This window comes from Borostomias antarcticus (genome assembly GCF_949987555.1).
Source record: "Borostomias antarcticus genome assembly, chromosome: 24".
Taxonomy (NCBI): domain Eukaryota; kingdom Metazoa; phylum Chordata; class Actinopteri; order Stomiiformes; family Stomiidae; genus Borostomias; species Borostomias antarcticus.
Genome location: NC_140257.1, coordinates 4,136,901 through 4,163,059, shown reverse-complemented (window position 1 = coordinate 4,163,059; position 26,159 = coordinate 4,136,901). Strand labels below are relative to the sequence as shown.

The window sequence follows — 26,159 nt, the reverse complement described above, 5'->3', positions numbered from 1 at the left end:
GTACTCAGCTCAGTATTCAATATTCTAACAATGCAGTCTGTGCAAGTGTGGGCAAGTCTGTGCAAGAGAACAAGCAACGCTTCAGTATACAAACAGGAAAACAGGAAAGGCTGTGGCCTTTCTCCTGCAGTGCTGTCCGTCCTGATGATCTGCAGTGAATCTACAAGCGGACAGTCTTGTTCTGAGCTGCTGTGGAGTTTGGCGGGGGACATGTGACGTCTCGTCCCTCATCAGAACAGAACTCTCTGATCTTGTCAAAGAGATACGTCTGTCTGGCCATGTCCAGTCCGGGTGGGGCTTGCACAAGAAGACCTTCTCTGGGGGGCAGGACATCAGGCTTGCGCAGCAGCTGAAACTCGTCTGCCGGTGCATCACTGTGTTCTCTGGCCACAACCATGCCAGGTCTCTCAGCATCAAAACTGCAATAGAATAGAAGGAAGAAAGTACATTAAACTATTGCCCACAGTACTGGCACTCCATATAGATAAAATAGTACCAGAATGTGTTGATTAAATAGACTAGCTAATGCATGATAGGATGAACGTATTCTCACCTGTTGTGCAAAATCAAAGCTGTAGTGCATAGTGATCTTCTTGCTGGCTGGTATGGAGGGGCCCAGGGAGAGCTGCAAATCCTCACCTTTTTGCTCATCCTGTAACCAAAACAAAAAACAAAGGTGTCAGACTACCATAGCTCTCATGCTCTCTCATTCTGTTTCTCTATAATATAGGTACCTAGCTCGATATTAGCTGCCACGCTGGCTAGTTTAGGAACAAAGGGCTAGCTCAGCTAACTAGCATGTTAGCTAACTAGCATGTTAGCTAACGTTAGCAAGCTAGCCTTTGTTAGTTTGTTATGCTAGCTAGACTTAGTCACTTGTTTAGAAAGGAGCTACTGCTAAACGACTAACGTTAATGTAATGTAAACAGCACAGATAGTATAAAGATCAGCTTACCCCAAAGCAAAGCAGAATGCTTGGCGGTGGTGTGAATCTGGTACGTCGTTCGCGTTCGCTTGGTAGCAGCTTGCTTTGTTACAGTCATCTCTGTATCACAGGTCATCAAGAATAAAACTCCGTGTACGAACGAGTCCTGCTCTGCTGGAGTTTTAGCTGCTCTTAAAACTCTTTCCATGTCCTGGATGCCATCCCCGTCTTCTCTTTAGCAAAAGCTGTAGCATCCTTGGTAAACTTGGAACTGAATGTAAACAAAGCCGGCGTGTTGGCGAAGGGTGGGGGGCGGAGAACCCGGAAGCAATAGCCAATGAAACCAAATCATGCTAATCGATCTGCCCGCCCCCAAGCCCGGCTCGAAATCAGCTAAAAACAAGCTTAGTTTGCAGACTAATTAAATGTATTTCGTGAACCTAAAACTGTTGTCTGTTATAGTAAGTGGGTTCTTCACAACTTCAACTTTGGTAATACAAAATAAAACAAAAAACGAAAAAATACGTTTTTTTATGTATTTTGCCCTCTAGCGCATTTCGGGGTTTGCCGAGTTGCGGACCAAATCACCAGCCGCTGTCACAAATGTAAAATGTAATGTGCTCCCACTCGGAGCTGCCTGTGTGTTTGTTTTGGGGGGTATTGCTGCATTCTTCTGGTATTCCACTATGCGTCGGCTAGTGGGAGCCGGGGAATTACACTAGCTTAGTCTCTGTGGCGCTCCGTGGTGATCGTGGACCGAAACATCTCCGAAGGGCCATCCAGCGGTCCCTCCGGTCACCATGGAGGCAAAGACACTAGGCTGTATCTCCTTAGGACTCCACGAATCGCTGACCCGTGGAGGCCAGGGACTATAATGTACAGCAGTCCTCCTGTGGTGCTCTTTGACGGTCTTAGTGGGCTGAGTTACCTCTGAGCGTCTTCCCGATCGCGGCCCACTCTGAGTGGAGGCAGGGGGCTAGATGCCGTTCCCTCTTCCGGCCCGGCACTCTGGGCCAAGCGGCCCAGATGGGGGGAACATCTAGATTGCCGCTTTCCACATGCGTGGAAGGCAGGGGGCCCCCAGAACAGATCACACCGCCAAAATTAATATGCGTAAAAAAATTAATATGCTGTTTATATTGTTGCATGCTAATAAATGGGTCAATTTTGACTAAAGTGATCTCGACTGAATGCTGTTTTTGTAGCCATTTCATCGATTATTTTCCTTTTGTGAATAGTAGGCTATACTATTCTTGTTAAAGTGCGGCCTAGGCTTTATTCTAAAAAATATGAGAAAGGCGTCATAGGCCTACAGACACATACAAATCATATGATGTTGCTTTCAGTAACATTAATAACAATCATAAATCATGCACAGTTGAAGGCCACGACTTCATCAGCTAGGGTTGGCATGATCTAGGCTAGATGCTCATTATCTATCTTTCTATCTATCTATCTATCTATCTATCTATCTATCTATCTATCTATCTATCTATCTATCTATCTATCTAATCCTTCTCATCAGGGTGGTAGGGTAGGGTCTAGACCAGGGGTCGGCAACCTTTACAATCAAAAGAGCAATTTTTGGGCAAAAAAATTATAACAAATCTGACTGGAGCCGCAAAACATTTGAGCCTTATAATAAAGGCAGTATTACTGTAACACTACAGTAGATATTTTTCTATAGGCCTGGTGGTATGCATCCGGATGGGGGTGACCATTAAGGGAGAGGGAGGTCTGGGAGTCATCCCCCAGGTCTGGGAGTCATCCCCGAGGTCTGGGAGTCATCCCCCAGGTCTGGGAGTCACATTCGGCTCCAAAGCCACAGGTTGCAGACCCCTACACTAGGTCACACAACAAAGGATCTACTTTAACAATCAAGGATCTACTTTAACAATCAAGGATCTACTTTAACAATCAAGGATCTACTTTAACAATCAAGGATCTACTTTAACAATCAAGGATCTACTTTAACAATCAAGGATCTACTTTAACAATCAAGTTTCTACTTTAACAATCAAGGATCTACTTTAACAATCAAGGATCTACTTTAACAATCAAGGATCTACTTTAACAATCAAGGATCTGACTTTAACAATGATGATGTTGTTTCCATTCGCCAGTCCTCAGTTCCAACACTGACACCAACTAATGAGGGCTTGCATGGCACTCACACACACACACACGCATGCACACACACACACACACACACACACACACACACTAAGGGGCATTGAGGTGCACTTAAGCTGTAATGACCCCTAAGCCCAATAGGAGGTGCTACATATCCTCCTGCCCACTCCTTATGCCCAAGCCACAGTGCACACTTGTTCTGCTCCTGTGATCAGAATCACCTCACCTAGCAACAGATGACATGGTAAGAACAACTCTCACATAAAATCTGCCATTGGCTGATGAGAGATTAGTGAAGTGAAAGTTGTGGGACTTTCCAGACCTCATGTCTTTCAGTGGAGGGGAAGCTGGAGGTAAACACCCTGCTGTAGCAGCACTGACCGGCCCTGAGATGAGGAACAGGACAGACCACATATTCTGTCCCCAATGTGTGTGTCTGTACACAAGTAGACAGATAGCTAACATGTCCCAGAGAAAGACGGAAGCTGGAGTAAAGTTGAGTGTACTTTAGTGTTGTCCTTTTCTCAGGAATCTTTTCACTGTAAAACTGTACAAAGATAATACAAAGGCATTGTATCAATAAACGTCAGTGTACAGTATGCATCACATGTCAATTAACACATGTATATAGTTACACATAACTTATTTGCTTATAGTGTAAATACAACCATATAGTTTAAAATATGTAACAAAATGAAATAGACTGATTCAAATCTACCAGAATCTACCATAGAGGTAACCTACCGTAGCTATAGCAACAAACCCTAGCTACATAACGTCAGCTTAGAATGGATATAGAAGAGCTACACTTAGCTACTTTCCTATTGACAATATCCACACAAAACGAAGTTTCTAGCACAAACATCACTGCGTAGATATAACTTAACTTACAAGCGATGCTTTCCAAGGCACAAAAGTAAAAAGGGAAACAATAAAGCTGGCGCTGCAAGTCACATGCGATTGCCATAACGTGGAGTGAAAACTAAACAACTTCCTGGTCACATGACCAAACAAATCAGACTAGCCATGGCTAGAAGAGTACCTATTTTCAAAATAAGGGTAAATTTTTTCATCCTCAAAATAAAGCAGTGTTTCTTATAGAACGTGACACTCCCCGTCTGATATAATTACTAAACCACTATTTTAAAACTAATATAAGGAGCTGGAGAACACATGTCTGGAGAACACAAACTAACTAAACTCAGTCCATATCCTCAGCAGTCATGAGTAGGACCGTCTCAGAGACAGGCCTCAGGAAGGTCTTTGTTAATCCAGATCTTGTGACCTTGAGTTCAATCTTCCTGACCTTCCCTTCCTGGTCAGGGAATGTTTTTGTAACAAGAGCTAAAGGCCACTCGTTCCTCTTCACTTGGTTATCCTTAAGCAGGACTAGGTCACCCTTCTTGATATTAGGTTGTATGTCCTGCCACTTGCTGCGAGTTTGGAGCGTTGGAAGGTACTCACGCCTCCATCTGTGCCAAAAGGTGTTGGCAAGATGTTGCACCTGCCTCCATTGCTGGCGGTGGAGATCCTTTCTGTCAAAGGTTCCCGGAGGAGGGAGAAGAGTGCACACCTTTTGTGTCAGGAGTGAAGCAGGGGTCAGGAGAAAGGGAGATTCTGGGTCTGAAGAGATGGGTGCGAGGGGCCTGGCGTTAACGATCGCCGTAACTTCTGCCATTAAGGTAGACAGCACCTCATGAGTAAGACGTGATTGGTTGGTTTCCTTGAGCATGGAGTCAAGTATACGTCTGGAGACACCAATCATACGCTCCCAGGCTCCTCCCATGTGGGAGGAATGAGGAGGGTTGAAAATCCATGAACAGCCTTCCTCACCCAAGTACTTCCTGACACTGGGCTCTTCGGGATCTGTGAGTAGCTAGGATATGTAACTCCTTGCAGGCGCCTGTAAAATGTGTCCCACAGTCAGAACGAATTTGCTTAGCAGGGCCTCTCAGTGCAAAGAATCGTCGTAAGGCATTGATGAAACTTGACGTATCCATAGACTCGATGAGTTCGATGTGCACGGCACGCACGCTCATGCACGTGAAGAGGACTGCCCACCTCTTGCTGTTAGCCTGACCGCCACGGGTTCGTCTTGTGGTGACAGCCCACGGGCCGAAAACATCAAGTCCTACATAGGTGAAAGGTGGCTCTGTGCTGAGACGGTCAGAGGGTAGGTCTGCCATTTTCTGTTCTACAGCCCTCCCACGAAGTTTGTTGCAAGCCACACATTTGCGAAGGATGCTGTTGATGCACCGCTTGGCTCCAACTATCCAGAATCCTGCTGTGCGGATCGACCCCTCCGTGAAGACACGACCCTGATGCTTGACTCTTTCGTGGTAATGCCTCACAAGGAGTGTCGCTAAGTGGCTGCGACTTGGGATGATGACAGGAAACTGTTTTCTTGTGTCGAGGGCTGCACGCTTAAGCCTTCCCCCTATTCTTAGAAGGCCATCTTCGTCCACATAGGGGTTCAGCTTTCTTAGCGAACTGTTTTTGGGGATGTGTTTCCCAGCAGTCAAGCAGGCGAACTCTTCTCTGTAAGTCTCCCTTTGCACACAGCTGATGATGAGAGTTTCTGCTTTTGATAGCTCTCCCACTGTGCAGGGCTTTGTGAGACTGCTACAGGTCTTGTGGTTGGCTTTGACTGCAGCTCTCTTGTACTCCAAGATGTGGGTTAGTGATGCTATAGCTCTCACAAGAGACTTCCATGAAGAGAACCGCTCAAAGCGATGAGATCCCAGGTTAGATGGAGGAACGGAGAGAGTGGTAGCATAAGAACATACCTCACCGTCAGAATCAGCTCCTTTGGGCTGGAACAGGAAAGGGGGTCCTGTGAGCCATGCAGTTAGTTAGCTCGGCAGCAGGTACAGATCGAGTAGCGTGATCCGCTGGGTTTTGAGTTGTGTGGATGTAGTGCCACTGCTCTGGTTTGGTGAACTTCCTGATTCGTTGTACCCTGTTGCAAACATACACATAAAACCGTCTGGTCTGGTTATATATGTACCCCAAGACGACTTTGCTGTCTGTGTAGAACTGCATCGTGTCCACACTGATGTCCAGCTCTCTCTCTGCCAACTCCGCCATTTCGACTGCCAACACGGCAGCACCAAGCTCCAATCTTTGGATAGTATGTGCAGCTGTAGGGGCTAGTTTCGCCTTTCCCAGGACAAAACCGACATGACACTCTCCATCACCATCGATCACCCTGAGGTAAGCTACTGCAGCGATAGCCTTCACTGAAGCGTCTGAGAAGATGTGGAGCTCTTTCCTTTGAGTGGTAGATAAGGTGGTAGGAGTGTATGTTCTTGGTATCTTGATCTCTCCCAGATCTTGTAACGAGTCTTCCCACATCCTCCATTCTGCTTCCTTTTCATCCGGTAGAGGGCTGTCCCAGTCAAGAGCCTCATTGCAGGTGAGTTCTCGCAGCAGGAACTTCCCCTGAATGACGACTGGCGCGACGAGACCGAGGGGTTCGAACAAGCTGTTCACTGTGGCTAGAGCACCCCTGCGGGTGAAGGGCTTCTCTGCGACCGCTATTCTGAAGGTGAAGATGTCATGCTTGAGCTCCCAGCTGAGTCCTAAGCTGCGTTGAATGAGTGCAGAGTTGTCATCGAAGTCCAAGTTCTGCAGTCCCTTTGCATGGTCTTCTGACGAGAAGGCCTCCAAGACGTCAGAGCAGTTTGACGCTATCATATGGAGCCTAAGGTTGGAGACAGCAAGCATCTTCTGTGTCCTTTTCAACAGGTCGATGGCTTCTGTGGCTGACGGGAGCGACTTGAGGCCGTCGTCGACATAGAAGTCGCGCTCTACAAAGTGCCCGGCATCCATCCCATATTCACCTGCTCCATGTTCTGCTGCTCGGTGAAGACCATAGATGGCTACTGCTGGTGATGGCGAGTTACCGAAAACATGGACTTTCATACGATACTCGACAATCTCCTGGCTGGGATCGTTATCTCTGAACCATAAGAAACGCAGAAAGTCTCGGTTGTCTTCTCGAACGACAAAACTGTGAAACATCTGCTCGATGTCTGCTATGATAGCCACTGTTTCTCTTCAGAAGCGCAGCAAGACTCCAAGCAAGCTGTTGTTCAGATCTGGACCGGTAAGTAGCACATCGTTCAGGGAGATGCCGTGATGTTGAGCACTGGAGTCGAAGACAACCCTGATCTTGTTTGGCTTTTGAGGGTGGTAGACGCCGAAGATGGGCAAGTACCAGCATTCGCTTCCCTCCAGTAGTGGTGGAGCCAACTCGGCCTGGTCATGATCAAAGATTTTTTGCATGAAGGTGACAAAGTCAGCCTTCATCTTGGGCTTCCTTTCCAGGTTGCGGCGGAGGGAGGTTAGCCTGCTGAGAGCCTGGACTTGATTGTTCGGGAGCCGTCGACGAGGGGATCGGAATGGGAGAGGTGCAACCCAGCTGTTGGTGTCATCCATTACCATCTCTCTGTCCATGAACTCCAGGAACAGTCGGTCTTCGATGGAAAGCCCCACTTTGTCGTCATCTTTGGTGCTCTCAAAGATTGTGCTGCCTAGGCTGCAGTCATCAAGGACTGGGCTGTTGCGTTTAAGGCTGTGAGGAGAGGTGTTGTTCCGCACTTTGGGGCTGAATCTCTCCTTGACCTGAAGATGGTTAGGGCACAGAGTGAGGAGAGATGGCCTTCCGTTTTCAAGCACGTTGGTGCGGTAGGAAGTCACAGCTGCTGGCAAGTGGGCTGAACCCAAGCACACGTCCCCTATAACAACCCATCCCAGGTCTAGTCGTTGGGCATAGGGGGCGCTGTGAGGACCATTGCGTTGTTCCCTAACTTTATGGACCTGAAGGATGTCACGTCCCAGAAGTATCAGTATCTGGGCTTCAGGGTCCAGGCGAGGTATTCTATGAGCAATGGACTTCAGGTGACTATGGTGTCGTGCTGCCTCAGGGGTCGGGATCTCTGACCGGTATTCCGGCATATGATTGCACTCGATGAGTGTTGGAAGCATCACACTTGTTTTTCCATCCAACGACAACGCCAAGAACCCTGTGGCTCTTCTCCCAAATGTCTCAGTGACTCCTGCGAATGTACGGAGGGTGTACGGTGAGTCTGATTTGTCTGAGTGTGGCAGCTTCTCGACTATTGGGTTGACACGCCTGGCAGTGTCCAGGTACGAGAGCCCCGGCAAGTAGCCCTCAGACTTAGCGGAGTCTAACTCCATCAGCAGGTCCCCCAGTTCCCTCAGCTTTAAGGGGTCTTTGTGAGAGATGTTCGGAAAGTTCTCTATCCTCTCAAAGAGAGCTCTCTCTATCACTTCAGGCGAGCCGTAACACTCTCCTAAGCGTTCCCAGACAAGTCTTAGGCCTACTGCAGGGCTGCCTACGTGCACAGAACGGATCCTTGTAACGTGCTTTGAGGACTCACTTCCTAACCACTTTGTCAAGAGGTCAAGCTCCTCACTGGCAGTTAAGTTCAGTCCTCCAGTGGCATTGATGAAAGAGGACTTCCATGCCCTATAATTTTCTGGGCGGTCGTTGAACTGTCTGAGACCAGAATTCACAAGCTCTCTACGCACCAAGTACCTTGCGATGTCACTCATACCAGTCGTGCTATCAGAATGCAGCTGCAGTGAGGCTCTGAGAGGGGAGTGGGGTGGCTGAGCAGGCGGAAGTGGAGCGGGGGAAAGCTGAGCAGGAAGTTGGTGATGAACTGCTGGTGCTGAACTTGCAGGTTGTTGTGCTGGAGCTGCTGGCGTTGACCCTGCAGGTTGCTGTGCTGCAGCTGGCGTTGAACTTGCAGGTTCCCGTACAGCATGAACGTTGTTCCTGGCTGGGAGGTGAGAAGCTCCAAGTGGTGTGTATGGTTCAAGTTCTGGGGGGTTTCCGTAACTAATGTGTTGCTGAGAGTGACGTTCGACGTAGTCACGTGTGCGTTGAAGGTTGATGCTAGCCGATCTGTATTGACTCTTCTCACTTCCCTCTCGACCTTCATTCTCGGCTGCTTCCTCAAGGACTTGAGCTTCTGCTATAGCTGCTGCTACCTCCTTCTCATGCTCCAGTGTTGATAACTCGGCTGCTATGCGAGCTTCTTTGATTTTCAGGTCAGCTGTTAGACGAGCCTCTTCTAATTTTTGGTGAGCTGCTAAATGGGCCTCTTCTACCCTTAATTGAGCTTCCCGTTGAACAAAGGAAGCACGTACGCGGGCAGCTTCAGCTTTGGCGCGAGCCTTGGTTGCAGCTCTGCTAGCTGAGGAGGATTTAGACCCATGAGATGAGGCAGAATGTTGTGATGTAGCGTCACGTCCATGGTCTTGTTCCGTCTCACTGCCATCAATTTTTCCACTGGCTTCAGCGTTATCTGCCATTGTTTATTGTTCCTTTTGCTGTAGTGCCCGCTGTGAAGACGCTTTTTTACTATTCTGTCCCCAATGTGTGTGTCTGTACACAAGTAGACAGATAGCTAACATGTCCCAGAGAAAGACGGAAGCTGGAGTAGAGTTGAGTGTACTTTAGTTTTGTCCTTTTCTCAGGAATCTTTTCACTGTAAAACTGTACAAAGATAATACAAAGGCATTGTATCAATAAACGTCAGTGTACGGTATGCATCACATGTCAATTAACACATGTATATAGTTACACATAACTTATTTGCTTATAGTTTAAATACAACCATATAGTTTAAAATATGTAACAAAATGAAATAGACTGATTCAAATCTACCAGAATCTACCATAGAGGTAACCTACCGTAGCTATAGCTAGCAAGCCCTAGCTACATAACGTCAGCTTAGAATGGATATAGAAGAGCTACACTTAGCTACTTTCCTATTGACAATATCCACACAAAACGAAGTTTCTAGCACAAACATCACTGCGTAGATATAACTTAACTTACAAGCGATGCTTTCCAAGGCACAAAAGTAAAAAGGGAAACAATAAAGCTGGCGCTGCAAGTCACATGCGATTGCCATAACGTGGAGTGAAAACTAAACAACTTCCTGGTCACATGACCAAACAAATCAGACTAGCCACGGCTAGAAGAGTACCTATTTTCAAAATAAGGGTACATTTTTTCATCCTCAAAATAAAGCAGTGTTTCTTATAGAACGTGACACCACAGAACATGGAACAGACCTCTGTCATATCATCACACAGTACAGAAACTCACACCATGGTCCAGGTTGAAGAATAGAGAAATGAACATTCATAAATCAAAATATCAGTCATTTTGAAGACATACAGAAAGATAAAGCCATGTTGTTTTTATTTAAATTTAACTCTCTTTCTGGACATGTTCAATGTTATTCATTCACTCAGGGGGTGGTTGGGTTTCTAAGTACAGTAGTGTTTGACCAGGTACGCATATTACCATCAGATGAAGAGTTTCCTGCACCTGAAGGCTGTTGTTATGCAGATGACTGTTTTAAACTGACTGTACAAATGACTGTAATATAAACTATAACTAGCCTACAGCTGGTTGGCTGAAAAAGAAGGTTGGACACATGGCCATAATTTAAAGACTTCCTGTAGGTTAGAGGATAGGTACTTTGCCACAGTCATTGTTGTTTTCAGGGAGGGGGGGGCATTTTAAATAATTCATCAAATAATTCTGAAAAAAAAACTTAAGAATTTTAGGTTTATCTCCTAAGACCCATTCTGAGCCAGGAAAAACCCTGCTTCTATATATATGCTCTTGTATATGAAATATCAGCTCATAAACATGAAACATATGCAAAAAAAAATCAAAACAAAGTGTTAAAATTATTAGGGCACAAGGGCACACACGTCAGCCAATCACACGTCAGCCAATCACACATCAGCCAATCACACGTCAGCCAATCACACGTCAGCCACACAAGAGCTTGAGTCACACGGCAGGTCTACAGGTTCATCATGAAACCTTCACACACACTCTCTCACACACACACACACACACACACACACACACACACACACACACACAGACAAAATTATTAAACTATCCATTATCTTGGGTCTTACATAAGGCTTCTATGAGAACTACTTGAGAGTCTTTGTCTTCATACAGCCATTTTCAATGGGGGGCCAAAAACACCTCCAGTTGTTGTTATATAGGTACAAATATGTTGTTTTAGGTCAGCTTCAGGTTTCTAGGGTCTCAGGCGTGGCGGTTCTAGTGTCTCAGACGTGGTGGTTCTAGTGTCTCAGACGTGGTGGTTCTAGTGTCTCAGACGTGGTGGTTCTAGTGTCTCAGACGTGGTTGCTCTAGCGTCTCAGACGTGGTGGTTCTAGTGACTCAGACGTGGTGGTTCTAGTGTCTCAGACGTGGTGGTTCTAGTGTCTCAGACGTGCTGGTTCTAGCGTCTCATACGTGGTGGTTCTAGCGTCTCAGACGTAGTGGTTCTAGTGTCTCAGATGTGGTGGTTCTAGTGTCTCAGACGTGTTGGTTCTAGCGTTTCAGACGTGGTGGTTCTAGTGTCTCAGACGTGGTGGTTCTAGCGTCTCATACGTTTGTAAACTGACATCCTCTCCTCCTGCCCCTGTGTTCCTGGGGCTCGTAGTTCTTCTGGGATTTGTAGTTCTGCAGGTGATATGGCTGCAGGCACACACAGAACCTATGGGAGAATCAAGTCCTTTAACAAAATATGAACAATATATAATTCACCAGGGATTCATGACCACGCAATGGGCAAGGTTGTTTAACAGAAAACACACCTCTGTATTCGCTTGAGATTCTCCTCCATCTCCTGATTAGCTAGCTCCACCAGGAAGTGGATGTAATCAGTGTGCGAAATACCCGTCAATATTCGGGGGGGTCCCCATCTCACGTGTGTTGCGCAATACCGGTCGAAAATGTCTTTCTCAATATGCAGTAGGCCTATAACATTACAATATTTCATGGATGCAAGCCAAGACAATCAGTCTGTAGCCTACATGACAGCACACGCACACACACACACACACACACACACACACACACACACACACACACACACACACACACACACACACCCGTCACCAGGGCTCAGTGCTAGGCTGGGCCAATGAACTGCAATGGGGGGCACAATTATTACTAATTTTTTTTTATAATCCGATATGCTATAGTATTCGTAATGCAACCCTGACATGCATAGGAGGTTGCACTGGCTAAAGTTATTTTATAACAAGGAGAGGCCAAGTTGTGCATTACAATGCAGACACGACAACAATTGGCACCAATCCGGCGCACTTACAAGAGTGAGTTTCTAGTAGAGTGAACCGGTGGGAATGCCTTCGGAATGCTGCACCATACATTCCTGTGGCACATTCTTGCCCAAGGGCACACACGTCAGCCAATCACACGTTAGCCAATCACACGTCAGCCAATCACACGTCAGCCAATCACACGTCAGCCAATCACACATCAGCCAATCACACGTCAGCCAATCACACGTCAGCCACACAGGAGCTTGAGACATACGGCAGGTCTACAGGTTCATCATGAAACCTTCACACACACTCTCTCACACACACACACACACACACACACACACACACACACACACACACACACACAGACAAAATTATTAAACAATCCATTATCTTGGGTCTTACATGAGGCTTCTATGAGAACTACTTGAGAGTCTGTGTCTTCATACAGCCATTTTCAATGGGGGGCCAGAAACGCCTCCAGTTCTTATATAGGTACAAATATGTTGTTTTAGGTCAGCTTCAGGTTTCTACAGTACTTTCTCTTTGCAGCTTGACTCCTCTGGACACTCTGCTTGTCAGCATTCCTTGGTTTTGGTGTTGGGTAAAGAGTCCAGCCATATCATTCATGTTTCACTTCTACTTCTCTGTGTAGAATCAGGTCTTCAGTGTTTAATTGTGTGGTGTCCATGGTCACCATGTTGGCAAGTGGTAATTTGACACAAACGACGCTAGGCAGGGAGTGTAGCATGCTTCACTTTGGGTTTAGTATCTTGTTTAGCACTCTGTAAAAAAACAACTATGAAACGCTGTGAAGATTATTCATGATTGACTGTTTGAATGATGCAGGGGTATCATTTATCATTTGATTGGTTTATGATTGACAGTTTGAATGATACAGGGGTAATATATATGGCTCAACTTTGATGACCTCTGACCTGTATGGTACAGGGTCCTGGCCCAACAAACACACAGAAATTATATTTCATAAACAGTACACTGTACTTACACACACGCACACACACACACACACACACACACACACACACACACACACACACACACACACACTAAGAGCAGTTTATGTAGCTCTCAGTTATACTGTACACAGCTTCCCTTAGTAACTGGTGATGAAAACAGTCTGGAGCATTTCTATTGGTTCATTTTTATGGTTTTAATATTCAGGGATTCTCCAGACTGGTTTGTCTGGACAGGTTGGTTTCCTTACATTATCACCCCAGCAGTTTCTTAAAGACTTGCTGTAGGTCAGAGGAAAGCTACTTTGCCACAGTCATTGTTGTTTTCATGGGGAAACATTTGAAACAATTCATCAAATAATTCAGAAAAAAAGACTAAAGGATGACAGCGTGTTTCCAAACAGACATACAAACCTCCCTCTTTCAGTCTCTCTCTCTCTCCCTCTTTCAGTCTCTCTCTCTCTCCCTCTTTCAGTCTCTCTCTCTCTCCCTCTTTCAGTCTCTCTCTCTCTCTCTCAAATTCAAATAAGCTTTATTGGCACGATAGTTGAAAAGAAGCCACATTGCCAGAGCAGCACATAAAATCAACATTCAGAAAATCAACATTCAGATTATGTATAAATAAATAAATAAAAAGTGAGTGTGAGGGTGTGTTATCTCTGACAGTGAGGGGTCTGGGTTGCTGCGTGTTCAGCTCCCGTACCCAGACCCAGCCCCGCGGAGTGAGTATCAGTGATTATGTGATAGTAATTAGTTAGATAGTATAGTATACTAATATAGTATAAAAACATAACATAACATACGCAACAAAACATGAAGCTATATATCAACAATACAATCAAAAGCATTTAACAACAGTTCAATTTATAATATAATAACATGGGGAGCTGGCAATATCCTTCAGATGTAATCACTCTGAGATGTTTGCTATACAGTAGAACTTGTTTCCCTTAATGTATGGCAACAGTCAACATATTTAGCAGCTAATAATGCACACTGACTTTTCTCTCCACATAAATATGTCAGTTTCTCGGGATCAGGGAGGTGAATAAACTCATTTGATCAAAGAAAATCTCTCTTAAATGTTTATATTTCTCACATTATAATAAGAAGTGAGATTGTGTTTCAACATCTCCCTGATGACAAAGTGAACACAGCCTGGCCTCCTTGGGTAGCCAGTACTGCCTGCGGCGGCCTGGTTCTATGGCCAGGCTGTGTCCCCTCAGTCTGGACCCTGGTTCTATGGCCAGGCTGTGTCCCCTCAGTCTGGACCCTGGTTCTATGGCCAGGCTGTGTCCCCTCAGTCTGGACCCTGGTTCTACGGCCAGGCTGTGTCCCCTCAGTCTGGACCTGGTTCTATGGCCAGGCTGTGTCCCCTCAGTCTGGACCTGGTTCTATGGCCAGGCTGTGTCCCCTCAGTCTGGACCCTGGTTCTATGGCCAGGCTGTGTCCCCTCAGTCTGGACCCTGGTTCTATGGCCAGGCTGTGTCCCCTCAGTCTGGACCTGGTTCTATGGCCAGGCTGTGTCCCCTCAGTCTGGACCTGGTCAACGTTTTCCACAGTCTTCTATCAGTCACTGCAGTCAAGTATCCTGCTACCGTGTACTCTCTGTTTAGGGTCAAATAGAAATCTAACTTACTTTGTGATTTGGTGGTTTCATGCCAATATTTGATATCCTTTTCTTTTTGTTTTCAGATGATTTGGTTGGGCCAGGTTGATTGGTGTTCGTCCTGAGGCCCTGGTATTTGTGGGCAGAGTTTCAGGATCAACTAGGGCTCTTCTCCAGATTTTGGGGATCTTGAGTTGTCGCAAGCAGGAAGAGAGGAACGCTCTTAACCAGGACTTCAAGAAAGGCGCTGCATGGAGTATAAGCTCCGGGCAGATAGAATCAGGCCCTGGGGCTTTCCCTGGCCTTACATGCTGGAGGGCAGCAGCAAACTCCTCTGGTGTGAATTCACCAGAGATGTTACCACCGCTAGGAGTTGTGTCCTTCCAGAGATCATACACTTCTTTAGCCACGAGACGTGACGATCCGCGGTCTTTGCCCTCAGGTGTCCCACTTTTCACAAATTGTGAAGGGATTTTGTTTGCAAAGATGGGGCAGTGATGGGGGGAGTGTCTGGACCTACCAGTGAGGTTGTTAAGGATGCTCCATGCCTTGCGGCTGGAGTGTGAGAAGTCGATGGAGTTAATGGCCTCCTCCCAGCGCTCTTGTCTCCTTCGGCTGAGTGTAGACAGCAGGGCTGAGGCAAGTCTGTCTGACTCAGCTCCTGGGGGGGCCCGGAGGAAGGCACAGTAGAGACTCTCACGCTCCTCATCCCAACACGGTTTGTAACTATTGCGACGTCCGCGTGGGATGGATTCTTGGCCTCTTTCACCAGTATGCTGCAGAGTTCCCGGTACGCCTCGTCCACGTTGTTGGTGTTAGGTGGTGGGAGGCACCTTGTGGATCTATGGGTAAGGAGGCGGTAGCGTTTCCAGTTGGCCTTTCAGAAGTTCAATCGCTTCACCGGTTCGCTCGGGACGAGGTCCACGAGTTTAGGCATGGTTATCAACGATGGTTGATTTTGGGACCACAGGAACTTTCCTAGCACGCGTCTATCAGGGAGCCGGTTATCAACAGCGACGCTCGCGAATGCCAAGTCAGGATTGGTCCCAGTTTTCCAGCGACCTGAGACAAAGCTGGCTGAGCCCTTGGGATCGTACAACAGGGCCAGGCTGTTGGCAGACTTTGCTTCGCTTACAGTGGTTAATCGCAGCTACTGACCATGAGAAGGTGTCTGGTGTCGGCCTCGCCACAAATGAACTATTCATTCATTCATTCATTCATTCATTCATTCATTCATTCATTCATTCATTCATTCATTCATTCATTCATTCAAACAAACAGATTATATATAAACCTCTTTCTCTTTCTCTCTCTTTCTCTCTAGTGTTGAATTCAACCATGAATGCACAGAGAGAACCACAACATGGCCATTCAAAATCCCCAAAAAGACAGATTTCTAAATGTACTACATGAATTGTAAAACACTATAACATAAAGTAATTGTGAGTAAAATAAATTATTGGCTTTATATTCAAAAAAAAAGTATTACAATAGGACCGACTGGCTTTTAAAAAAATGTTGAGCATGTTTCTAATAGTGGCTCAAAGTGATTATGACAGCTGGCCATCAGTGAAATGATGTGAAAATATTCATAAATGTCACAAAAAATAACACTCAGTGAATACAGTAAATACATACCATAAAATTACTTCAGTCGAGATCACTTTAGTCAAAATTGACCCATTTATTAGCATGCAATAATATATACTGCATATACAGTAGGACCCCACTCATCCGAACTTCAGAGATCCGAACCTCCCGGTCTACCGGACAGTAAAACGTTTAAAAACGTTAAAAAACGTTGTGTTTTTTTTAGCCTGCTATCTGGTTACTGGTGGGATTTTCATTACAGTACTGTACCCTACTGTGAATAAAAACAGAACTGTATGTAGACCTACATGTTGCCTGTAGGCTGTAGCCTACTGTCACGTTTAATTTCTTTGTTACTTTAATGGCGAGTGCAAAACGCAAACGAGTCTGCTGCGCGAGAGCTGCATTCCTTGGTAGCCAGAAAGCGCGTCAGCAACCTGAAGCAGAGGAGCATCGAGTCATTTTTCGTTCCCAGTTAATGGACTTCAGGAACACAGACGTGTTGTAAGCATGTAGATTAGCCTACTAGACCTACTGTATTTGTTAAATAATAGCCTACAGCCTAGGCCACGTTAGCCTACATCGGTTGTTTAGGCTGCAATAGCATAGACACGACAACTTGTCTGTCATTTCATTTCATTTATTTATTTATTATCATTTGCTCTTATTGTTCTAATGTTGGGTTGCTTTTAGGCTATACCATTTTGTTCTGCGAATACAGTAGCCTATCGATGCAGCGTACGCCTCATTTGAGAATAAAGTACTGTATTTGATCAAAGCATGCACTCAAGTGGAAATTTGTATATTTTATTCTAGGCTATACTGTAGGCCTATTATAGGCTAGGCTGAGTCTATATGAAACAAGTACCACTTATTGAATTTGGTGCATTTTAACATGTTTCAGTCATCCGGACAATTCAGAGATACGAACGACCTTCGGTCCCGTTGGGTTCGGATAAGTGGGGTCCTACTGTACATTTTTTACGCATTTTTTTTTTGGCGGTGTGATCTGTTCGGGGGCCCCCTGCCTTCCACGCATGTGGAAAGCGGCAATCTAGATGTTCCCCCCCTCTGGCCGCTTGGCCCAGAGTGCCGGGCCGGAAGAGGGAACGGCATCTAGCCCCCTGCCTCTATGACGATCAGAGTGGGCCGCGATCGGGAAGACGCTCGGAGGTAACTCAGCCCACTAAGACCGTCAAAGAGCGCCACAGAAGGACTGCTGTACATTATAGTCCCTGGCCTCCACGGGTCAGCGCTTCGTGGAGTCCGAAGGAGATACAGCCTAGTGTCTCTGCCTCCATGGTGACCGGAGGGACCGCTGGATGGCCCTTCGGAGATGTAATGGCAAGAGTGAGCAATGGCGTGTTTTGACAGCTTAAATACATGCGCTCTAGCGAGCTGAACCAATGCTATGACAGCTGACAGTCAGCTGGTGGGTTGCGTCATACGGGGTGTGACTGATTGGCCTCTGCCGATTAGCCCGGCGTTGACATCCGTGTCTCGCTTGAAGTACGTCGGAGACTTCATTTTTGACCACTGGTATAGATATACTCTTGTATGTAAAATAACATCTCATAAACATGAAACAACAACAAAAACATTTCCACTTCCCTAAAGTCAAAATTAAAATTAAAGTTAAAATTAAGCAGTAAACCATGAGAGGTTGTGTAGTGATCATATAACAGCTAGGGGGCGTTGTTAGGCACGACGCGAAGCGGATAACACCAACTAGCTGTTATAAAATCACTATAACACACGGCCTCTGGTGGTTTATTGCTTAATTTTAACACGGCTTCCAGCCAATCAGAATCAAGAACCAGAACTAACCGTTGTATAATGATTAAACAATTCATTGCCTTGGGGCTGACATGAGTTTTCTATGAGAACGACTTGACAGTCTGTGTCTTTATACATTCATTTTCAATGTGGAGCCAAAAACACCTCCAGTTGTTATATAGGTACAAATATGTTGTTTTAGGTCGGCTTCAGGTTTCTACAGTACTTTCTCTTTGCTGCTTGACTCCTCTGGACACTCTGCTTGTCAGCATTCCTTGGTTTTGGTGTTGGGTAAAGAGTTCAGCCATATCATTCATGTTTCACTTATACTTCTTATCCTTTTCCTACCCCGACCCTACCCCTAACCCCTGCCTCTATCTGGGCCCAGGCACATTCACGCACACACAGACACACACCAGTGTTTGCCATGTCTCTCCTATGATGTTATTAGCCTCTCTTACTCTGAAAATGTAATTTATTGCTTTATAAATGTTCTTAGCTGGTAGACAAACATACTCCAGGAGCTTGCTCGATGGCCTTGTTGAGAGGGGTCAGGGAAGAATTTTTACAGCTCACTTATCTGGCCCCCGGGTGATTACTGTTTTTTTGCTTCCCTCTGTAATATGTAGGGGTGGGACGTCTGCCCACCTCCCCTGTTCTCTGTAAAGCGCATTGTGTTGCCTCTGGGTATGAAATGCGCTATACAAATAAAGCTTTGATTGATTGATTGATTGAATTCTCTGTGTGCAATATAATCATGTCTTCAGTGTTTAATTGTGTGGTGTCCATGGTCACCATGTTGGCAAGCTGTCATTTAATACAAACGACGCTAGGCAGGGATTGTAGCATGCTTCACTTTTGGTTTAGTATTTTGTTCAGCACTCTGTGAAAAAACCTGTGAAACACTGTGAAAATTATGTATGATTGACTGTTTAAATAATGCAGTGATATAATTTGATACATTTACAGTATGATTGACGGTTTGAATGATTCAGGGATATTATTTGATAGATTTATGATTGATGGTTTGAATGATGCAGGGGTATCATTGTGTCCAGTGTAACGTGTGGGCTGACCTTTGATGACCTCTAACCTGTACGGTGAAGTGTCCTGGTTCAACAAACACACAGAAATTCTATTTCATATACAGTATACACACACACACACACACACACACACACACACACCCCCACACACACACACACACACACACACACGATAGGAGGAGTTGATGTAGCTCTCAGTTATATACAGCTTCTCTTAGCAACTGGTGATGCAAAGAGTCTGAAGCATTTCTGACGATATTCTTCTGTCCAAAGTCGCTCCATAGTTTTATGGTTTCAATATTTATTCTATTTCTATTTCAACAGATGACATGGTAAGAACAACTCTCACATAAAATCTGCCATTGGCTGATGAGAGATTAGTGAAGTGAAAGTGGAGTTGTGGGACTTTCCAGACCTCATGTCTTTCAGTGGAGGGGAAGCTGGAGGTAAACACCCTGCTGTAGCAGCACTGACCGGCCCTGAGATGAGGAACAGGACAGACCACAGAACATGGAACAGACCTCTGTCATATCATCACACAGTACAGAAACTCACACCATGGTCCAGGTTGAAGAATAGAGAAATGAACATTTATAAATCTAAATATCAGTCATTTTGAAGAGATACAGACAGATAAAGCCAAGTTGTTTTTATTTAAATTCAACTCTCTTTCTGGCCATGTTCAATGTTATTCATTCACTCAGGGGGTGGTTGGGTTTCTAAGTACAGTAGTGTTTGACCAGGTACGCATATTACCATCAGATGAAGAGTTTCCTGCACCTGAAGGCTGTTGTTATGCTGATGACTGTTTTAAACTGACTGTACAAATGACTGTAATATAAACTATAACTAGCCTACAGCTGGTTGGCTGATAAAGAAGGTTGGACACATGGCCAGAATTTAAAGACTTCCTGTAGGTTAGACGATAGGTACTTTGCCACAGTCATTGTTGTTTTCAGGGGGGAAAACATTAGACATAATTCATCAAATAATTCAGAGAAAAAGACTTAAAGGTGGGATAGGCAGTTTGCTTTTGGCTTTATTTGGTAAGATTGGCATAATATCCTTTCAGCTATCAGTAACAGAAGTGCTCTGAGAATAAACTTGGATCTCCGTGTTTACCGCTGCCTCTGTATTTTGGATTCAAAGAATGCACCGCGCCCGAATGTATTGACCAATCAGGGTCTCTATCTCGTCACACCTACCAGTCATGTTTGGAGGGAGGGATTACATCATGATTGACAGGAGGAAGGGGCGGGTTCTTTCGAAAAAGATGACCAATCCGAGGCCTTGTTGACATCTAACTACCTACCCCACCTTTAAGGATTTTTGGTTGAGCTCCACAAGTCATTTTTTCTGGGAAGGCGTGTCCTACTCTCCAATTCAAATAAATCTGTTTGCTTGCTGTATCATTTGATTGATTTATGATTGACTGTTTGAATGATACAGCCACATCATTTGATTGATTTATGACTGATTGTTTGAATGATACAGCCACATCATTTGATTGATTTATGACAGATTGTTTGAATGACTGCTGTGAGGCGACAGTACTAGGTACTGCGCCACCTGTTTGAATGATTGTTCATTGTTCATTGTTGATGTTTTATGGTTTCAATATTCAGGGACTTCTCCAGACTGGTTTGTCTGGACAGCCTGGTTTCTGTGAAACAGGATCAGTGAGATTCTCACCCCAACAGTTGATGTAAGTGGATAGGAACGTAGCCATAATCTTTCTTTGTTGTTATTTCAGGGGGTAGATTGATTAAATTATGCATTTTGTCAGTACATGAGTTATCATATTAATGTAAAAAGGTAAAATAATTAATTGAATAATTCTGTCATGCCACTTTTACATGATAGCCATTAGTCATCTAGTTCTACTATAACTGAAGCATATAATCAGCCACTTCCCTAATGGCATTATAGGCTTCATGTTATGTACTGTACACTTTCAAGTCCCCATCAATCTGATGATCATTATCTTCTTTTTACATAAAGACCTTTATGTGAGAGGCCTCTGACACCCCAACTCTATGTGTTCTATCCCTGCGTTACCTCCTAAGTTCTCATCCACTGGGCATTTACACTACAAGCCTGAACAGCCATGTGAGCGTCTACCTAGATACAGATGATGAGGCTGGAAATGACTCATCTGATTGGTCCAAGGGTCCTACACAAAAGACAAAAGAACGAGAAAAGAAATGTTCAGTTGAGTGTATAATTCAAGTCTTCTCAGTTCTCCTCTCTCTGAAGAAATGACATCAACAACAATTACATGCTTTGCTTGATAAATAAAACATTTTTGGTGGAAATACATCATAGTCTTTCATCATAATGTTTCAGGTTTGTAGTTTTCAGACAGAAACACTTCTCCAGATGCAAATGTTTCCAGAGCTTGCTCTTCGACATCAGTCCCTCCCATATTGTAAACATGAAACATTTTCCCGGTATCTCATTTGATCCCAAGCACACGGTCCATAAGCAGATACACACATTGGGGCATAGGCATGGCACGGATCAGCTCAGACCTTGTTTTGCTGAGGAAACCTTGCACGACTGGCCAAAATGGCTACTCAGGATATTGTTGATTTGGATGTAATTGGTTAATTGAGTTTTAAGTGGTCAGTTGATACCTGTGCTATTCCTTGTGCTGCCCTATAAAGAGATATGTCTGTCTGTTGCTGTAACACTGTCAATATGGTTGGCATGGCTGAATTTAGGAGAACTGAGTGTGACAGCCTGAAGAGCCAAACATGATGAGTAAACAACGCTCTAACTCAATACAAAGTAAAACTGAATTAAATGTTTGTCAATGTTTAAAAACAATGCTGTATTTATGTAAATGACTGTGTTCTGATTGAGAATTAACTGTTAGTGACCGACCATACAGTAATAATGAACGTACAATGTTTAACCTCTGCCTAGCAACATGTGACATGTGTTTTTCTGAAGCAGAGATTGGTTTGTTTGGTTTAGAGTCAGTTTATTATCTGAGTGCTCTGCTCTCTTTCATCTAGTTGAGAAGTTGAACGCTGGAGGAACATGTCCTTGTCAACTGTGTTTTCCATTTGCATGGCTGTGGTTCTGTCCACGCAAAAAGCAGGTAGGCTACATTATCATAAACTACACACCGTGAGTCTGTATAATACAGTCTGTATAAAGTCTATGGTATTACCAGGTATAATTAGCTTTCCATCAATGAACTAATGACAGTGATCTTATTGTTGAATATTGTTTAATATAACATTTGTATTGAATGTTTCTGAAATGTTCTTTGACATGATTATCATGATTTATGAGAAAATAAAGTGTATAATGAATTCAGATGAAAACTGTAATTATGCATTATTTGTTCTTCAATATTTCAGATGGATATGAGCACTACTCGGTGGTACACTGCTTATACTCTACAGAGCAACCGCATGAGTTCATATACTCTAGAATTTATAATAAGATTGAGTTCATGAGGTTCAACAGCACTAAGGGCAGGTGGGAGGGATACACTGAGCTTGGTCTGCATAATGCTAAGATCTGGAATGATAATCCTGCTTACATGGCTTTTCTGCGAGCGAGGCTGGAGGGTTACTGCAAGAACCACGCTGAGAACTACCTCCCTGCCGTACTGGAGAAGACAGGTGAGCTGCCCTCCTCACCACAACAACATCACATCTCTCACTCACCAGATGATACGACACCTCTTTCATCTGTTCACTACAAAACCTGTAATGAAGCTTCTGTCTGGTGGATATGTTACGGTCAATGTGAGAAAACGGGGAATGTGAGCTTTTCCCGGTTATTGCGCACATCCCCGGTTGGTGGGAGAGGGCTCGTGCGCTTAGAGAGTTTAAAGACCAATAATAGAGTAGACATATTAAAGATCAATAATAGAGTAGACATATTAAAGATCAATAATAGAGTAGACATATTAAAGACCAATAATAGAGTAGACATATTAAAGATCAATAATAGAGTAGACATATTAAAGATCAATAATAGAGTAGACATATTAAAGACCAATAATAGAGTAGACATATTAAAGACCAATAATAGAGTAGACATATTAAAGACCAATAATAGAGTAGACATATTAAAGATCAATAATAGAGTAGACATATTAAAGACCAATAATACAGTATATATAATAAAGACCAATAATACAGTATATATAATAAAGACCAATAATACAGTATATATAATAAAGACCAATAATACAGTATATATAATAAAGACCAATAATAGAGTTAATTAATAGAGAACAGAACCCTGATCAATATGATATGAATGATAGTGTTATATGGACTAATGTGTTGCTGTTTTTCCTCCACTATCAGTGGAGCCCTCTGTCAAGCTTCTCTCAGTGACCCCCTCTAGTGGCAGACACCCTGCCATGCTGGTGTGCAGCGCCTATGACTTCTACCCCAAAAAGATCAGAGTGACCTGGAAGAGGGATGGACAGGAAGTGACCTCAGACGTGATCTCCACTGAGGAGTCGGTCAACGGTGACTGGTACTACCAGTTCCACTCCCAACTGGAGTACACGCCCAGATCCGGGGAGAAGATCTCCTGCATGGTGGAGCACGCCAGCCTGGACAGACCCCTCGTGAAGCACTGGGGTGAGTTCACTGTCCAGCTGTTGTTAGGGTGTTGTCATGGTGTACTAGGGTGAGTTCACTGCTCAGCTGTTGTTAGGGTGTTGTCATGGTGTACTAGGGTGAGTTCACTGCTCAGCTGTTGTTAGGGTGTTGTCATGGTGTACTAGGGTGAGTTCACTGCTCAGCTGTTGTTAGGGTGTTGTCATGGTGTAGTAGGGTGAGTTCACTGTCCAGCTGTTGTTAGGGTGTTGTCATGGTGTACTAGGGTGAGTTCACTGCTCAGCTGTTGTTAGGGTGTTGTCATGGTGTACTAGGGTGAGTTCACTGCTCAGCTGTTGTTAGGGTGTTGTCATGGTGTACTGGGGTGAGTTCAGGTGAGCAGGGTACGAGTGCTGTGTTGTGGCTGGGTACCTGAATGACCCTGACTGTGACTGTGTGTGCTAGCGTATGATAGATGGTGGTCTGTCAGAAGCTACATACAGGACAGCTACAGTGTCATCACATGCTAACAGAAGGGTCATTTCTCCTTGACAGACCCGTCCCTGCCTGAGTCTGAGAGGAATAAGATCGCCATCGGGGCGTCTGGGCTGGTGCTGGGACTGGTCTTTGCACTGGCTGGACTCATCTACTACCAGAAGAAGAAATCCAATGGTGAGTCATCAGCTGTGTGTAGAGAACATGTACAGTCTTCATAGTCATCTGTGTGTAGAGAACATGTACAGTCTTCATAGTCATCCAGTCTTCACAGTCATCTGTGTGTTATGTACGCAGCACACTGTAAAATAATCATGATGTAAGAAAGATTGACTTATACATTGAGAGATGTATTTTTCAAGAATACTGCTCCTGTGTTCAGTGGATGGTGGCAGCAATGTTGATTTATTTGTTGAAATATCACATAGTGATTGTGTCACCTCTGTCTCTTCACCCTCTCTGTGTTTATTTCACAGGGCGGATGCTGGTGCCTGCTAGCTAAGGTGAGACTCCTCTTGTCACAGAAAAGTTTCACCAACTACTACAACTGACTGTGCCTGATGGTCATTGTAACGGTTTTCTTTGATCTTCTCAGGTTTGCAGGTCTGTTTCTGAATCCACTGCTGAACTAGACCTGATATTAGAGCTTCCTTCTAACCAGAAATCTCAGTTTAACTGAAATAACGCTAAAATGCTTGAGCGTAATACAATATCTTTGCTCCATATTAACCAATACTGTCTTAAGAAGGCCATACATATGTGTTATGAGTTTGTCTCTCTATATGCAACAAAAATATTCCCTTTAATACACAAATAATGCATTGTCCTGTGTGTTCTGAATCAATAATGCACTGTCCTGGGTGTTATTAATCAATAATGCACTGTCCTGGGTGTTATTAATCAATAATGCACTGTCCTGGGTGTTATTAATCAATAATGCACTGTCCTGGGTGTTATTAATCAATAATGCACTGTGCTGGGTGTTATTAATCAATAATGCACTGTCCTGGGTGTTATTAATCAACTGTACCAGGGTTATAAGATCCACATATCAATAATAGTCATGTATGAGAGTTGGAGTCATTTCCCTCTGGTTTCTAGTCTAAACTGGGTGTCTGTGGAGAAACAGCATTAGCAGGACAAGTGACTGGAGGACATCCTGAGTCTGACACCAAACATCACTGACAACTTCAGACACTCTTTGTGGCAGGTTAGAGGTCTGTACAAAGGCCTGTTTACTTGGTTCCTACAGGTCTTAACCTGTCTCTGCTAGAGGATAACCAGGCCAAGGTTTATCACACTGTATCCATCCTTTGCCAACAAATATGCATTATTGTAATGTTACAGTATATTCACCTTAAGTCAATAATCTACATGAGAATCCACTGTACTTGGGAGCTTCAGGACTGCTTCAACTTCAGGACAGGTCTTCAAACCTAACATATACTCCAGTATGAGAGTCCTTGTTGCACTAATGTATTGCTTTTTTTCACCATATATTAACTAATGATTAACATACAGTCAAGTGTTGGTAAATGTATGATAATGATAATCTAATGTTGGCATTCAGAGGGGAGTAAACTACAGTTCAGGAGAATAACTCAGTTGTATTCTTTGTTTTCATTTGTTTGTGAGATACAGCAGTGTTATCAGCTAAAGCTTGCCTTGTGTCTAATGTTAGAGCCAGTCAACTATTACAGTACGCAGAGCTCTGTTTAGATGAACTATTACACTTCAGTTGTAGTCTGTTTAAATTGACTAGGCTATTACAGTACGGTTGTAGTCTGTTTAAATGAACTAGGCAATACAGTACGGTTGGTGTCTGTTTAAATGAACAGTACGGTTGGTGTCTGTTTAAATGAACTAGGCTATTACAGTACGGTTGGT

At 44.3% G+C, this 26,159-nt stretch overlaps 1 protein-coding gene across 1 annotated transcript; it reads left to right on the top strand.

The window, feature by feature from the left end:
• Positions 1 to 22,759: 22,759 nt before the first annotated feature.
• Positions 22,760 to 24,774, top strand: LOC311325255 (rano class II histocompatibility antigen, A beta chain-like; the record flags this gene model as incomplete). Its single annotated transcript, XM_084457923.1, has 4 exons — positions 22,760 to 22,841; positions 23,538 to 23,819; positions 24,333 to 24,449; positions 24,749 to 24,774. The coding sequence occupies 4 exons, from the start codon at positions 22,760 to 22,762 to the stop codon at positions 24,772 to 24,774; spliced, it is 507 nt and encodes a 168-aa protein (XP_084314049.1).
• Between the last annotated feature and the right edge of the window lie 1,385 nt (positions 24,775 to 26,159).